This window comes from Microtus ochrogaster, unplaced genomic scaffold (assembly GCF_000317375.1).
Source record: "Microtus ochrogaster isolate Prairie Vole_2 unplaced genomic scaffold, MicOch1.0 UNK12, whole genome shotgun sequence".
NCBI lineage: Eukaryota > Metazoa > Chordata > Mammalia > Rodentia > Cricetidae > Microtus > Microtus ochrogaster.
Genome location: NW_004949110.1, coordinates 5,692,693 through 5,710,502, shown reverse-complemented (window position 1 = coordinate 5,710,502; position 17,810 = coordinate 5,692,693). Strand labels below are relative to the sequence as shown.

The following is a 17,810-nucleotide window of genomic DNA, read 5'->3' as shown; positions in this document are numbered from 1 at the left end:
AAAATGTAATATTTTAAATTTATTTGTGTTTTTCTTCCTGTTTCCTTTCCCTACATCAGACAAAAATAAACGATCATGAATTATTAAAGATGACATTATTTTTATTACTGATAGGATAACTATTTGTATTAATACTAAAAATAGTGCAAGTGTTATAGAAGTGCCAGGGGACAAGGTTTTCTGTGGCCCGTGTTATTTATAGACACATGAACAAAATGTTCCTCACAAAACAACTTACAGTTTGATTTGGTTTCTCCGGTTTTATTATGTTTTCTCTTTGTTTGAAATGTAGAGTTTGCTTTCATTTAAGGATGAATGATAGAACCTGCCCTTTGTCTTCATGTCCCTTAAGGTAGCGCAGGCTGCGTGCACACTTGAAGGACAAGTTAATGGCATTGTGTCCTCTCCCTTTGGGTCACTCATGGTGAACACAGCACAGAGCTCTGGACAAGTTAATGGCATTGTGTCCTCTTCCTTTGGGTCACTCATGGTGAACACAGCACAGAGCTCTGGACAAGTTAATGGCATTGTGTCCTCTTCCTTTGGGTCACTCATGGTGAACACAGCACAGAGCTCTGGACAAGTTAATGGCATTGTGTCCTCTTCCTTTGGGTCACTCATGGTGAACACAGCACAGAGCTCTGGACAAGTTAATGGCATTGTGTCCTCTCCCTTTGGGTCACTCATGGTGAACACAGCACAGAGCTCTGGCTCCTCTGCTGCAGCTGTAATGAGGCGTGGCGTTTGGACTGACATCAGGAAACGCAGCCATTGCTCTTAGTGTGATAGGCAGGTTTAGCTACATCCCTATGATTTATATCATAATGTGAACTTGTGAATGACATATATGTATATGTCTATATTTAAGTATACAAACACACACTCTTGGGGTAGAAAGGGATATTGGGTACCTAGCCACTTTAGCTACCACCTAGAGTACAACAAGAAACTAAGTGAGAAGGGCCTCTGAGCTGCCCTTGTCATTTCCATGAGGTTTCTGGATTTAGTTCAGGTGTAGAACACTTCTCCTTTCTCCTTCACAGCCTGCTTTTTCTCATTTTAACAAACTTAAAATTTTAGATTTCTGATCTGAAGAGGATCAAGAAAGGCCATAAAAGGGAGCATAGAGCTGTAACTGAGCAAAATGAAGCATGGGACCACTCACATTGTTTAATTCGAGATTTTTAGCATTGAGTATCTGCCTGGTGGTTAAACTTTATAACTGGTTTAGCATCAATAAGGAAAAGTTAAATTATATTCACTACCTAAAACCTTAGATGAAAGAACATATATATTTATGTATGTATATATGTATATGTATCCTTTAAAAGCAGAAAACTTTCATCAAAATTATTTAAAATTTAAATTTAAACACTTAAAGGCATAAGCTTCAGTTACCTAGAAAATAAAGTTATAAAGAAATTCAGTCCTTGATTATTTTGGATAAGAAATGTTATAATAACTGCATTTACACATATGGTTTTATATACATACTAATTCTCCAGTAACATGATTCTTTCACACTCTTGATTATATTTGAACATCACAATCAGACTATCTAGTTGCTGTATCTTAGAGATCATAAAACTGAGGCTCACAGACTTTAATGGATTGCCCAGAGTTGTAAAATTAGTAAAGGCAAGCTAATACTTGAATTTAATCTTTTGGCTGCAAACCCCATACTCTTTCCAGTTCTCTGTATTCTGTCCAAGTAACCTGTGCCTCATTCTGTCAGCCAGCAAATGTCCAAGACCTTAGCTGGGTGTGATGGTGGAAATGAATACGGAAAATATGACTTATTCACCAGTGGTATTAAAATGAATTGACAGCTAAAGCACCTCTGGATTACAAGGGAATTTAAATGTAAGACTGTATTTAATAAGTGCTGAGTGGTAAGAATGCTTGATGCTTGTATATTGTGTTACAGTTACAAAATACTTCTTGTTTTATCTTGAGTTACAACAGTGGTCCTCAAAAAAAAAAAAACAACTTTGTCTGTACCAAAGAATATTTGGCAATATCTGGAGATATTTTAGTTTCACAGTTGATGGACAGATTACTATTGGTATCTAGTGGGTAGATGCTGTAGATGTTACTGAACACACAGGAAAGGTACTGCAATAACACCAAAACCCATATGGTTTTGACCCACTTATTGACCCAAATGTCAATAGAGCTGCTTTTGAGAAGCCCTATTTTATACTTAAACTTTTTGCAATTCAAACATAAATATTTTAGCAATATAATAAGACCATTATGGTTTGGAGCTATCAAGAAAACTAGGTTTCTGTCTAGCATGTGTAAGTCTCTGTCTTTGATCCCTAGTGCTGAAGAGATGGGGGGGGGGGCTTTTTTTTTTTAATGTGTTGAAACTGGAGAGATGATTAAATGGTAAAGAGTACTTGCTGCTCTTGCAGAAGACTCCGGTTCTGTTCTTAGTACTTACATCAAATAACTCATAACTCCAGCTGCAGGAGGCACTGACACCTTTGGCTTCCACAGGCACCTGCATTCACATGCAAATATTGCTCACCATTCATATAATTAAAATGTGTCTTGTTTGTTTACTTTGAGAAAGGGTTTTTCTGTGTAGCCCTGGCTGTCCTGGACAGACTGGCTTCCTGCCTCTGCCTCCCAAGTGCTGGGATTAAAAGCATGCACCACCACCACCCAGCCTAAAAATATATCTTTTAAAAGTTTTAAGAAAGATTTCACTGAAGAGTGTCTATTGAGCTCGGCCTTGAAATATTAATATTCGGCCAGAGAGATGGCTCAGTGATTAGGAACACCTGTTGCTCTTGCAGAGGACCTTGGTTCAATTCCTGACACCCACATGATGACTCACAACCATCTGTGTGCAACTCTAGTTCCAGGGGACCCAACACCCATTTCTGGCCTTTTCAGGCACAAGACACACTTGTGGTGCATAGACATATGTGCAGACAAAACACTCATACACATAAAATAAAATTTAAAAATTAAAAAAAAGAAGAAATATTACCATTGCTAAGATTTATATTGCCCTGCTTTGTCCCGGTGGACTCGTCTTCCCGATCTTCAGAAAGATTAAGTAACTTGCCTGGATTTACTTTGTAAATGGCAAACTTGGGGTCTGCACTTAAATTCTGGTTCTCGAGTCCATGTTCTTCCTGTTATCCAAGTCTATTCAAGAACTTAGAAGTAGTTAAGGGACAGGGGATGCAGGAAAGAATGTAAGGCAGATATATGAGGTGTGTTTTCTGAGACAGTGAATTCACAGCCTTTAGAATAAAGCACTGGGCTTGTGATGTAATGGAAATACTCAGGAAAAATAACTAAAACACAACTGGTGAAAAAGGCCTTGAATGGGAGGATCTGTGTTTTATATAATAGATAGTTAGGTATCATTCAATACATTTTGATAGAAAATATGGTATGTGTCTTGTGTTATTTTAGATAGATGAATATGGTGTTCAAGTTTAGGCAAGACTGGGAAGGAAGGGAAGGTTATAGCCCATGTGGGCAGTTTTTGTAATAATTCAGGTATGAATATTAAGGGCTGAACTGAAGACTGTCTATAAGAGCGACAGTGGCTGTGTAAGAAGAGGGGAGGGGCTGGGTTGTAGCTTCTGGTAAAACCCTTGTCTTGCACGCCTGAGGCCCTGTGTGTGTGGAGTAAGAGGAGATACAAAAGCTGTCAAGAAAGGGAATTGAGTCCTAGGGTTTTATCAATCTTAAATATGAGTGACTAGGAGAGAGGGGCGAATACTAGCAAGCTCAGAGGAAAGGTTAGATGTAAGTAAAGCAATATAATTTCCAGGTTTTAGCTTTACTTATTTGGGGGTTGTCTGATTATGACCAAGATACTCTAGGCATCATAAGCAAGAAGATGACCCTATATATCTTCACAAGGGCAGAAATCACAGAGCATAGAGCTAGCACAAGTTTTTTTTTTCCTTAGGGAGTTTTTATATTTAATAAAGGGCACTGGTAGGAAAGAGTTACATTTTAAAAGATCAAATGAATTATTTGCAATTTTTGGTTCAGTTAGAATGGTGGTGTGAAAACCAAAGAGGAATTTTAGTTTAATTTCTGCTTAGAAGTAAAGGCACAAGAGGAGAGAGAAAAAGTCATTGGATTTTGAAATTATGGTGCTGAAATATTTAGGGAACATGATATATCTTAATTTGAGAATTTTAACCGTGAAATAAAAAAGAAAACATTTAGTGACAATAGAAAGATAAGATCAAGTAAAGTCAACAAAGGGAGAAAAATTTCAAGTTGTGGAATGTGGGACTAATATTCCTCTGGATGAAGGACTAAGTTCTTATAGAATATTCCAGAGCATTAATATATTTTATAAGTGGAAATCAGGTATAGAAACGAAATATAAGTATCTTCTCACACTGAGGGTAGAAGGATCAGGAGTTGTTGGACAAGTTCTGAGGTGAGAAGGAAAGAGTGGCTTCAAATATAGTAAGTTTATGTACTGAATATATTTTAGTGGGGATGGTCAGTTTGCTTAGAAATTGGGAAATAAAAATAAGTGAGGATGTTTTGTATGCTTGCAAGTATTTAAGAATACTTTAACCTGAGCATGGTGGCACACACCTGTGATCCCAGTGCTTTGGAGGCTGAGGCGAGAGGAACACAAGCTCAAGGCCAGTCTGGTTTTAATACTTTGTCTCAAATAAATTTATTTTTTTAAATTAAAGTATTTTCCTTCAGAACTGTCATTTATTTATCAAGTAACATACTATTTGTATAGAATGAGTCAATGGCCACTCTTAAATTACGTTTTTAATATAAGTACTTTTCATAGCTGAAGCTTATCCTTTTAAGCATTGAATATTAGCATACCTCTTTACCCTTTACTGAGTAGTGTACCTGAATATAATTTAACTTTGCCATCATTAGTTGGAGTTGAGAATGTAATCATTTTACTTTGCTTTATGAGGTCCAAAATTATTTTTTAATTGTTTTTATTGAGCTATACATTTTTCTCTACTCCCCTCCCTTCTTCCCTTCTCCCCTTCTGCCCTTACCTGTAGAGGTCTAAAAAATTATTAATAATTTGTCCTAGCATTAAAGTCTGCAGACTTCTGTGTTCTGACAGTGATTTTGTTCTACTGGTATTTTATTCTTTCTGTCGTCAACTTTTAGTTTTATTTTTCTATTCCCCATTTTTGTTGGTTTTATTCTAGCTGTTCTTTTATTCAGTAAAGATCTGAGGAATGCTTAGGAAAGCTACTGCCCTTTACTTATGGACAAGTCTTAAGTAAAAGTGGTTAGGCCTGTCTCTTTCAGGAAATAATGTCTATGATGTTACTCTGTGACTTGGGTTGTTGTTAGTTTTTTTTTTTTTTTTGGTGATGTTGTTTTGAGTTGTAAATAATTCATGACTATATTTTAGATTATTGGAATTGCATGGTGTTTGAGAGCAGTGGCATTACTATAGTTAGCTTTATTGATTAAATTTAAAACTGTAGATACTATATCTAGTAATAATGGATACTGGGTCCTTGCTTTTAAAAGTTTGTTTGCTTCAACTGATTTAATATGCTAAAACTGAAGGGAAGCATGAACTGAAAAAAGAAAAAAAAAGTCCTTGCACTTTTTAGGACCATATCTAATGAACACTAACATTTTCAAGGGATTAAATTTCTCATCTAGCAAGGAAATTTTTCCTACAGGAAAACATTAGTGATTCCTAGAGTTTAAAAAGAATTCCAGCCCCTATTTTGGGTTGTCAAATACTATTTTTAAACATCCCACTAAAGCTTGCCATTTTTAGTCTTATTTTTGACATTCAAATAAGGACAGTGAAAACTTTATTTTATGCAGCTATAGAGAATGCTACAGATCTGCTATAGTTTCATTCCTGGGGCAAGAGCGCTGGCATTATGGCATTTTCTAAGATTAAATCATCATTCATTACCTCATTTTTCCTTCTGCTATTATGGTTTTTCTTAAAAAAGACAAAAAGCAAGGGATCCAAAACTTGGTGTCATGGTTGCCAGTAGCACGTTGGCTTTGTTAGAAGAAGTGTAGAGCCCCTGAGTCCTGAGTCTAAACTTAGGTCACCTCTGCTCAGAAGTAGGTCTCCACAGTAGGCTGGGACTGGAACTGTAAACTCTCATGACTCTAACAACTTTGGTAACTGAATCCTTTGTGGTTTCTACTTGATGAGTTCTGACAATCTCAAATTGTACCATTTCCATCGGCGGTGTATGTTTTGAAGATGAGACTAGAGGGCTTTTGTATATCTTCATATTCTCCCCTCTTCTCAGAATTACACTGATGATGTTATCCAACATATTTCTTTAGTTTCTGGTAATTTCTTTAATAAATTTAGAATTCTAGGAAATTTTTGGTCCATGGTTCAAGATAAAACATCTTGAAGGTTTTTTTGCTTTTGTTTTTGATTTTTAGCTTTAAACATTGCATGGATTAACACTGTTCCATACAGAAACCCTTCTATGAAATAGTCATTATTTTATCAGGTTGTGCATTGAAATCAGAACAAAAATGGTACATTGTGGTACATAGAAGTACTACTGATTTGGAAAGCAAATGTACTATGTGGACAATATAAATTTTTTAAAATCCAATATTGCTGTATATAATACAGTGTAAAGAATTTTAAAATAACCATGAATTAGTTAAAGTACTTTTACATTTTTATCTTCCATTTTCATTTTAACTTTCATTTTTTTAAAGTCCGCAGATGCACTTTTGGTGGCCATCGACTCTGAAGTAGTGGGAGCTGTCGATATACTACTTAATCATCGACCAAAACGATCACCAAGACCAACTATAGTAGTCAGTACTCTTAAATACTTATTAATCTGGATTTTTAAGCCAAAGTAGATCTCCTGTCCCATTGCCATCTTTTCTCCCCCTCCCCAGTTTATTTTGTTTTTAAAAGTATTGATATTTTTACTTTGTAAAATATTACTTTGAAGTAAGTAGAGACAATTAATTTTGCTTTCTGGAAACCTTTTTAAAATTAGTTAATATTATGTCAGTGTGAACCAGTATTTCCTTGAAAATACAGATTAGTTTTTAGGTAGATTTAAGATGTACAAGTAATGAAACCATAAAAAAGGAAGACAAAGTAGATAGTATTTAGGTAGCTGGTGTGGAAGAACTGTTTTAGCTTATAAACAGCAGGTGAGAATTGCAGTGGCACACATTCTCATTGTTACAGAAGTTACGTCTCGATTTCGGGCGTTGGGCAAATATAGAACTATGGATACTGGGAAACAGGCTTCCAGGAAGTATCTCAAATTAATAATAGATCTGGGACTGGCAGCAAACACTCAATGCCAGCACTTGGGAGGCAGAGTAAGGAGGATCTCTGTGTTTGAGGCCAGGCTGGTCTATATAGCAAGTTTCCAGGCCAGCTAGGGCTACATAGAGAAACCCTATCTTAATGAATAAATACTTACATACATACATACATAAATATTATTATTATTAGTAGTAGTAGTAGTAATAGAAAAAAGTGATAGAAAGCACCAAACTCTATTAGAAAAGAACATTTAGAAATTTTCATAAAATAAAACATAAAAGCCGGGCAGTGGTGGCGCACGCCTTTAATCCCAGCACTCGGGAGGCAGAGGCAGGAGGATCTCTGTGAGTTCGAGACCAGCCTGGTCTACAAGAGCTAGTTCCAGGACAGGCTCCAAAACCACAGAGAAACCCTGTCTCGAAAAACCAACAAAAAAAAAAAACATAAAATTTTAAAGTATATTTGCTAATCAAGCAAGTTACTGAATTTTGCTTATTTTTGACCAAATTAAGAAAAGTGGCCATGGTTGTGTACTATTGCAGAATCAGGTGTTTTGGAAAATATTTTACAAGGTATATCATAAACAAGAAAGATACTTGTATTCTTTAGCCTAGTGCTGACTCCTCTGTTGTAGGAGAGAGAGGGCCTGCTTTTCATCCCACCCAGCTAGCTTACACCTGAAATAATCACACAGAAACTGTATTCATTTAAACACTGCCTGGCCCATTATCTCTAGCCTCTTATTGGCTAACTCTCACATATTAGTTTAACCCCTCTTCATTAATATGTATCGCCACTTGACTGTGGCTTACCAGCATGAGTCTAACCAGCGTCCATCTTGGGCAAGAGAACCATGGCATCTGCCACTCTGCCCTTCTTCCCAGAATTCTGTTCTGTCTTCCCTGCCTGAGTTCCGCTCTATCAACTAGGCCAAGGCAGTTTCTTTAATGACCAATGAAAGCAACACAAATACAGAAGGACCTCCTACACCACTCCTCTAGAAATCTGAGAAGGAAAATAAGCAAATCATTGATTTTTATTTTATGTGTAGCAGTTTGAACACTGTTTGGCATATCCTAAATGTCCAAAAGGTATCTCAGTGGTAGAGCACTTACCTAGCATGCCCTTGATTACTTTCCTAGTACAAGAGGGGAAAAAAAGATAAGTATTCTAAAAGACAAGACAGGAAATATAAATAGTTTTGTATATAAACTTTGGAATATAAGACAATAATTCAAATGACTTTAAAATATTTTGAGTTAGACTTTATCCCAGACTGCTGTAAACTCCCTAAATAACCAAGGATGATCTTGAACTCCTGAACCTCCTACCATACCTAAATCCCTATCATTAAAGTGCTGGGGTTATAAGTGTTAGCCACCACACCCAGATAAAGATAATAATCTTAAATTAAGTTTTAGAAAAAAAATATTAAATGAGATAAAATGAGGACACTGAACTGTACTTATAATTAACTGATGGTTAAAAGTATACATAGAAAAGGGACTGGAGAGATGCTCGGTGGTTCAGAGCACTTGCTATTATTGCAGAAGACCTGGGTTCCATTCCCAGCACCCACATGGTAGCTCACAACCATCTACAACTCCAATTCTAGGGTACCTATCACCTTCATCTGGCTTCTGGGTATTGCATGGACATTGTTCTCAGACATATATACTTGTGAAATAATCATACACATAATATAAATAATATTTTTAAATCCTTAAAAATGCACACAGAAAAAAGCTATATAAATATAACCAAATGCCACTTTATAGTAGTCATTTCTTATTGACTGACCTAATTAGGGATTTTAAAAAAATATTTTATTGGTTTTCTCAGTAGCAAGATAGTCATTTATGATGTTACTTTAAAATGAGATATTTTTGTACATTGAATTTAAAAAGTTTTAACATTTATTATTGTTGAAGGTATATTAATCAGTTAATCTTTTTAAATAGTTTCTGGGATTATCATCTAACTGTAATCAGAATAAAAATATTTTTAAGAACTAAACAAATTTTACTTTCATTTGGACCACTAAAAAAAAAACTGATGTTATAAATAGTATAAGGTGTTTGTCTATCATGCAACCTTTAGCAACACACATAGACACACACACACATACAATTTAAAAATTAGTAACAACAGGCCAGGTGGTGGCGGCACATGCCTTTAATTCCAGCACTCGGGAGGCAGATGCAGGTGATCTCTGTGAGATCAAAGCTAGCCTGGTCTACCAAGCAAGTTCCAGCATAGGTCCCAAAACTACAGAGAAACCCTGTCTCGAAAAACAAACAAACAAACAAACAAAAATCTAGCAACATCAACAACAAAGTGTGACTCTCCTAGAATACTGTTTAGTTCAGATGTTGGGAAGAAACCAATAAGAAGGACGTAAAAGGGGGTAGCTTAAAAGGAGGTCCTTTCACTAACAGACTAAAGACAATAGTTCAGTGTCTGCCATTCATCCTGCAGTTTCTGCTATATTTTTATATTCCTGCTCCACCTTCTAGCCTGGAAACACATTTCTGTCTTTGGAGCAAGGTGGAGTGCTATTTGCCATTAGAACAGTGGCAAGTATTAGTTTATCACCACTGTTCTCAGCAGTTAAAAGCCTTGGCAGTCCCCAGATGGTCTGTGAAGAAAGCATTTGCTGCTCTGTCTCTGACAAGGTCATTTATTCATTCTTTATCTGAATACTTACAACAGCTCTAAAATCACCTTTTAACAACTTTTTGTTTCTAATCAGACACAAATATTTTAATATATTTTTCTTTTACTACTTCAGTGAATTCATCCTATAGCCTTGACGTGTTGAATTGTCTTTTCACTATTAACTCTAAAATATGGGCTATTTACTTGAAAATGTGTAGGTCATACTATCAGCAGTGAAATTATAAGCTTTAATCTTTTAACGTCTCATAGTAGTTTTCCAGGCATAAAATGCTTCATAGGAAACACAGGATCTCTTTTCAGTTAGGACTTTAAGCCTGGGAGTAAATATAACTCTTTTCAACCAATACAATGAGAAAAAAGTGCCAATTTTAGGCTTTTATGTAACTGTTACATAAATTCATGAATATGAATCTCCAAAAAATAATTGAAAAGTACAGGAACAAACTTTGTAAAAGAAGAAAAGCATATCAGAAAATATCAAAACTTATCAGTATTTAAAAGAAAATAAATTAAAATTTTATTGTTTTTCACCCATATTAATAGTGTCAGTCTCCTTTTCTGTGAGTGAAACAATAGTATGAAATGGATGCATCCCTATATTGAGGCTATAAAGCATTGAAAAGACTTTCACATTATATATCAAGAACTTCTAATTTTTCCTGGCCTTTTGACCTATACTTCTATTTTTGGGGGAGGATCTATGCTAATGAGGTAGTCCTAAATTTCTAAAAGGCTATTTTCATAGCAGTTTGCTGTAATGTCATTTACATTGCAGAGTATCTTGAACACAGAGTCTGTGAGTTTCCTTAAACTGCATGCAAATTTCTGTGCATGATTTTGTCCCTTGAAGATCCTGGGCTCTAGAGCAATGAGATTATTTTTTCTTTTGATCTTTGAAGTATTAAGAACTATTGCTTTTATCAAAAACTATTGTTTTTATCACTCGTGCTTAGCACACTAGGATTTATGCAAAGTGTATCCTTCAGAGGGGGTGAAGTAAAGAAAGGACTAGAAGGAAATATTGTACTGTAAAAAATGTTATTTGAGTAGAAGGAATATGGGTATTTTTATTCTTCTTTCTGCTTTTCTGTATTTTTCAGATATTTTATAATGAGTGTACACTACTTTTACAGTGTTAATAAAAGTTACCAAAATGTGAACTTGATGAGCTTACCCTGGACTCAAACAGCTCTCAGGGAAACCTCTGCAAAAAAGTGAGAAGCATTGGAAAGAATATGCAATAGTCATAAAATAGTCAACCTTTTTCTTTAATCTTGATTCTTGAATTACTAATGTTTTTTGTTTTTTGTTTCTTTTTCTCATTTCATACCATTGTAGGTGAAAGGGTTGTTATAGTGGGAGAAGCTCAGGGTCCCGAGTAACAGAGACCTGGATGTGATTGGCACCTGTGCTAGTTATGGTTCAGGCACATTAACTTCTTTGAGCCTCAGTTTCTTCAGGGTTACTAATTATACTCAGCCTAATAGTTCACCGTGGGAATGAAATGGGAGGATAAATGACTAACAGTTGCAGTTCTCATTAGTTATTGACTGTGATTGTAGTGATCTTGCGCATTTGTGACAGGTTGTAGACTATGCAGGGTTTGGATTGTATAAAAAAAGTAGCTTCATTATTATCTGTAGGACAAGGCTGGCCACACAGGTAGAAATTTTAGTTTTTCTCATGCATTTATACTATTGCTGTTTTTAACATTCTATTTTTCCATTTTATTCTTTTCCTAAAATTCTTGTTCTTTCTCCTTATCATGCATGTTCCTATTAGTTTTTTTAAAAAATTAATACTTTTTCTTAAAGTATTTCTTTAGATACCCTTGCTTCTTTAGGAAAATGGAACGGTACTTTAGGAATGTTGCCTATTTAAGATTATGTTATATTATATAGCATTTGTTAATTAGAATTGAAATTTTAAAATTTCAAAAAATGAGTTGAAGTAAAATGTATTATTCTTAAAACAATTCTAAAGTTCCTTATATGATTTTTTTTATTCCATCCTTTAGATAAGTATATTTTTATGTCACAGATAATAACCTTTGGACATTTGTATGAATATTTTTCAGAAACTTATGGAACGAATTCAGAATCCTGAATATTCAACAACGATGGATGTTGCCCCTGTCATTTTAGCTGCTCATCGTAACAACTATGAAATCCTTACCATGCTTTTAAAACAGGACGTGTCTTTGCCCAAGCCCCATGCAGTTGGCTGTGAATGCACTCTGTGTTCTGCAAAAAACAAAAAGGACAGCCTCAGACATTCCAGGTTAGAAAATGAGGGTTTGATAAGTGATGTACCAAGGTGCATGTCAATGATGATTATTTAAAAAAATATTCTCTCAGTGCAATTTCTGAGAAATGTGCTTGGGAGCCTTAGGAAAGTCAGATTTCTAGCGCCTTTGCTTATCAGGTCAATTCTGAAATTTTCAGAAATGTTTACCAAATGCTAAATAGGAAAATCCTTCAAGTTGTATATGAAGTTTATCTCATACTCGTTCTGGTGAAGCTTTTTAGAGGCAGTTTATTAGTTCAAGAGTAGTTCCAGGTAGCAAGAATAGAAGGGCACCACTTGCTACCTTATAAAGAAAACAAAACTACTACTATATCATCATCTTCTTTACCACCACCATGATGATGATCATCATCATGTTAGCTTTTTGAGACAGTCTTGCCATATAGCACTGGCTAGTGGAACTCATCTTGTAGACTGTAAAGCTGACCTTTAAGTTGCCTCTCGGCTTCTTGAGTACTTGGGGTATTTTTGGTAGTTGTCTTCTACCAGAAATAGTGGTGCACACCTACTATTTCTGGTAGAAGACAACTTTAAAACATTTATTTAAATATTTTTAGTTTATATATATATAAGTGTTTTGCATGCATATATATTTGTATGCCACATGTTTACAGTGAAGGCCAGGTCTTCTGGAACTTGAGGTACAGTCGCTTGTATAGGGAGCCTGGGAAACACTGAGTGAGTGAAGTCCTGAATAAATGTGTATTGTTGACATGAGGATAGCCATGTTGAGAACTTCAATGGCTTCACCCTCCAGGGTGGTAAAGCCTTGCCCAGATGAGGCTCAAGAGGGGTGACACATATCTCATCAGGTGCCCAGGTATGAGTGTTTATGAAAGATTTTTTAACACAGTTTGTGAGTGTGCAAAGACTAGTAACTTCAACTTCCTTCTCCCAGATGTTTGTAGCCTGAGACAGCTGCCTACAGAGATCTCCAACTGAGAATAGCTAATCCCTCCATCTGTGCTATACATATTAATGTGCTGAGAGGTTCCAGAGGTAGCAAAACCCCACCTGATCCCAGATTTACTCTCTCTCTCTCTGTGTATCTGTGTAGTTTGTCCTTTCCTCATTCCTTCTTCCTTTTCACACTTAGTTAGGGCTCCAGAACCCAAGCCTCACAGGTCATGTTATACTTGTTTCCCATTGTGTGGATGCCAGGAACTGAACCTAGGTTTTGTGCAGAACAAGAAGTGGTCTTAACCACTGAAATATCTTTCCAGTCCACAGACTTAATTTCTCACTAAATATTTTAGCTATTCATGCCTCTTGTTTTCCTTCTTAGACCATATTTATCTTTACTTCTTTACTATTTATCATCTTTTCCTATCTCCCAGTTGAAATGTTAAGGTCAATAAAGCACCTGCCTTCTATAGGTCTCACAAGACCATCCCATGGACAGTTTTATTACTGTGGTGGTCAGCTGACTGAGAAATCAGTCTGAAAAGAATAAGCCTTTTCTCTGCTTTAATATGGTTTTGATTCTCATGTGGCCATGTTGCAATATGGCCAGTCTTAGACATGGTAGCACACATCTATAACCTCATTACCTAGAGTACTGAGGCAGGAGAATCATAAATTTGAGGCCAGCAGAGGGTATTTAGAGAAGTAAAATTACTTGGTCTTAGGTATTATTATACATAGTATCAAAAGATGTTTGTATTGTAATGAAGCAACCTCTTTGGTCCTTGATTTCCTTGTCTGTAAAATAGAGCTAAGTATTTAATAAATATTTACATAATAAATACTAACTAGAAAAAGTGTGATGTTCAGTTTTTATTGGATGTACATAACTTTTAGCACTTGCAAAGTAGGAAAGCTTAGAAATAGTTGTAAGTTGAACCTTCCAAGTTGAGGAGCATCAGTGTAGTGATGCACCTCTTGATGGCATCAACATGGGTAAGGAGGGATATCATATTTTCTCTTACTGTAAACAGGTGAAGCTTTCATATCCTGATCACACAGTCCCAAATAATTACAAACTGATTGGCTGTTCAGGCTTATTACTAACTAGCACTTAACATTTAAATTTACTCATTTCTATTAATTTATGTATTGTCCTAAGGCATGACTTTTACTGGTCACTGGCATTTTGTTCCTTGGGTGACTGCTTGTGTCTCTCTCAACTCTGCCCTTCCTCATCTGAGTCCTCAGTTTGATTGTTCTGCCCAACCCTATCCTGCCTGGCTATTGGTCAAACAGCTTTTATTATTAGCCAATGGAAACAATACATATTTTTAGTGTACAGAAGCATTCCGTAGCATTTCCCCTTTTCTATCAAAAAGAAAGATTTTAACTTTAACATAGTAAAATTACATATAACAAAATAATTATTAAGTAAGAATTATAATATCTAGTCTGTATTTGACAAAAGTAGAAAAAATATTCTATTATCTATCTTGGTGAGTCTAAAGTTTTATATATAATTTATCTTTTTATCATAACTAAGAAAATCTATAATTATAACTGTCTAGCCTTCAACTCCATCAAAGACCTGAGTAGGAAGTAATATTACTTGAGTAAGCAGGAAGTGCAAGTGACTTCCAAAAATGTAAGAAATGACAGAAGCATCTGGCTGCCTGAACAGTCACCCAAGTTTCCTCTGTAATGTTGGGGCATCTAACTTTGGCCTACAGGCCTAGCATATCTGACAGACTTTCCTATGAAGCAGGGAACTTTGAAGGACTGACTTACCTTGCCTTGGCAAAACTTGGCAGTCACCTTTCTTAGTGTCCTGTTGGTCCAGTTTGAATAGTAACTGTCAGCAATTGAGACAAGGACATTTCTTTGCCCTCATGGCTAGCTTTTCCCATAAAGAGAACAAACTCCACACAGAGTTTATTTGATGCCCACCATCTTCTCTGGAGTACATTGTTGCTTCCAGGAGTAGATGTGTCTCACTGTCATGAAAAGTCTAAGTTATTAAGACATTTTAAATGCCATATTCTGCAGGTCTTTGAAATGTTTGAATAATATCTATCTGAAATATATCTAGAAAGCCTAACTAACATGACTATAGGTTTGACTGTTATAGATGAATAACACTATTTTTGTAAATCCGCATTTCTTAATTATGTACTGCATTTTTAATTAAGCTGTATAAACACAATATCTTAAGCAAGAGTAGAAATATACCTACAATATAACAAAATTAAGCTTAAATTTATATCAATAACTAAAATCTATACCAATGTAAAATATTTTGAGATTAGTGTTTGTTTTTTGGATTATAGTAGATTCAATAATCTATCTATTTCTCCATCATTTCTATATCATATCCCCCTTTCTTCTTTTAGAAAGAGATTAACTATTACCAATAACAATTTATAACCAACCCCTCCTTAAATGAAAACAAACATTCATAAGCAATATTTTGAGAATTTGGACATATTTCTCTAGACAACTTCCTGCTGATTGCTGGATGTTGGTAATCTTTGAGGAACCCTGAGGAAATAGAGAATTATGGTTGCATCTTGCCTATAGTAGTCTGTGAGACTGCATCTTCTCAGCCAGTTACCTTGAAGCTGTTCTGGATGTTGGATTACCTAGGTTATTGCTCCCATCAGAGACCTTCCTAGATCTAACCATATTAGCCTAGAAGGAATCCACAGCTTCTCATCTTCTGTGGAAACAAAAGCAGAACCTCTTTTCCAAAGCAACATATCCTTTAACCCAAATTTTGAAGTTAAGATATCTTTAAAATATAAAATTTATGATTTAAAATATATAGGTTGGTTTAACTTAGCGGTCCCCACAATCAAATGTCTTTAAGTAACTAGCTCATTAACAACCAAAAAATCCAAAGAAAACACAATAATATACATAATCCAGACTCTACATATTTTCCATCTTTGCATAACTTAATTATATATATTTTTAATTTCCCTATTACTTTAAGGGATTTATTATTTTTAAGTCTTTTTTTTTTAAATCTGTGACTGTTTATACCCTTTATTCTCTCTCTCTCTCAAGCCTATGTACATTTGAAATATACTGTGACCCATCTAGAGGCTTTTTTTTGTCTGAATCTGTCTTTATTGTGTTTTTCTGACCTTTTTTTAATTATATAAGTAAAGTGACCTGGCACTCACAGCTCAAGTTCAAATAGCTCAGTTAGTAGAGCATGAGACTTTTAATTGCATGGTCATCGATTCAAGCCCCACATTGGGTGCCAGATAAAGAGGAATGTATCTCTGGGATTAAGTCAGATTTGTTAAACAGGTGCAGAATATAAAGTACACTCATAATACAGAATGAGGCTCTAACACTGCTGATGTTTTAGCTGCTGATCCTCATTCCCAAGGGCAATTGGGGAGTTACAGAAAGGTCACCAAGCTGCTGCTGCCAGTAAGCCCTCTACAATCTAAGAGAGCACCTGACCCTCACCCTCCATTTTTACCCAGTCATGTATCCCAGAAAAGACCATGCCCATATTGTCTGACAGACCAAATTCCCACAACATCTTAGTATATGACTTGTCCACTCATTCTCTTGACCTGTAAATTATTTTTAAATGTGTTGTGTTTTATATACATTTATACAAAGGATTCCCAGATTTCTTTCTATTGGTAACTTCTCCCTTAATTCTGAAGGATTGGAGAATATAATTCTTTTCTAATATAGTATTAAGTAACAAACTAAGTTCACTCTTTTAAAATGTAAAATTCCGATAATGTAAATGTAAAATTTAGGCTATGTGGTGGTTTGAAAGAAAATGGCTTCCAGGTGGTGGTGGCACACACCTTTAATCCCAGTACTTGGGAGCCAGAGGCAGGTGGATCTCTGTAAGTTCGAGGCCAGCCTGGTCTACAAGAGCTAATTTCCAGGACAGGCTCCAAAGCTACAGAGAAACCCTGTTTCAAAAAACGACAAAAGAAAGAAAGAAAGAAAGAAAGAAAGAAAGAAAGAAAGAAAGAAAGAAAGAAAGAAAGAAAGAAAGAAAGAAAATGGCCTCCAAAGAGAGTGGCACTATTAGGAGTTGTGGCCTTCTTATTGGAGTAGGTACAGTCTTGGAGGAAGTGTGTCACTGTGAAGGTGGGCTTTGAGGTCTCATATATGCTCAAGACACTGCCCAGTGTCTGAGTCTACTTCCAGTTGCCTGCGAATCAAGATGTAGGACTCTCAGCTACTTCACCAGCACCATGTCTGCCTTCATACCACCATGTTATACCATGATGATATTGGACTAAACCTATGAAAATGTGAGCCATGCCATTGGCTTTCCTTTATAAGATTTGTCATGGTCATGAGGTCTCTTCACAGCAATAGAAACCCTAACTAAGACAAAAGTTGGTATCAAGGACTGGAATATTGCAGTGATAGGCCTGACCACATTTTTCTTTGGAAGAATTTGGACTTTGGTACTTTGGGTTAGGAAAGCAATGGAATACTTTAAGTGCTACTTAATGGACCATTCTAGTAAGAACATGGAAGACAATGATTTGAACTGTGAGTGGCTCAAGAGGTTTCCAAGGCGAAAAATTTTAGTATGCTGCCTAGAAATCTTTCTTGTGATATTTTGGTGAAGAAAGTGGCTGCTTTTTGCCCTTGT

General features: G+C 35.7%; 1 protein-coding gene across 1 annotated transcript in view; it reads left to right on the top strand.

The window, feature by feature from the left end:
• Trpc1 (transient receptor potential cation channel subfamily C member 1) overlaps window positions 1–17,810 on the top strand; it is a 54,672-nt gene that overhangs the window by 10,500 nt on the left and 26,362 nt on the right. Inside the window, exons 3-5 of the mRNA XM_013353570.2 lie at window positions 353–727; window positions 6,700–6,801; window positions 12,030–12,232. Coding sequence (XP_013209024.1) covers window positions 353–727; window positions 6,700–6,801; window positions 12,030–12,232 — 680 coding nt within the window. The remainder of the gene's footprint in view (window positions 1–352; window positions 728–6,699; window positions 6,802–12,029; window positions 12,233–17,810) is intronic.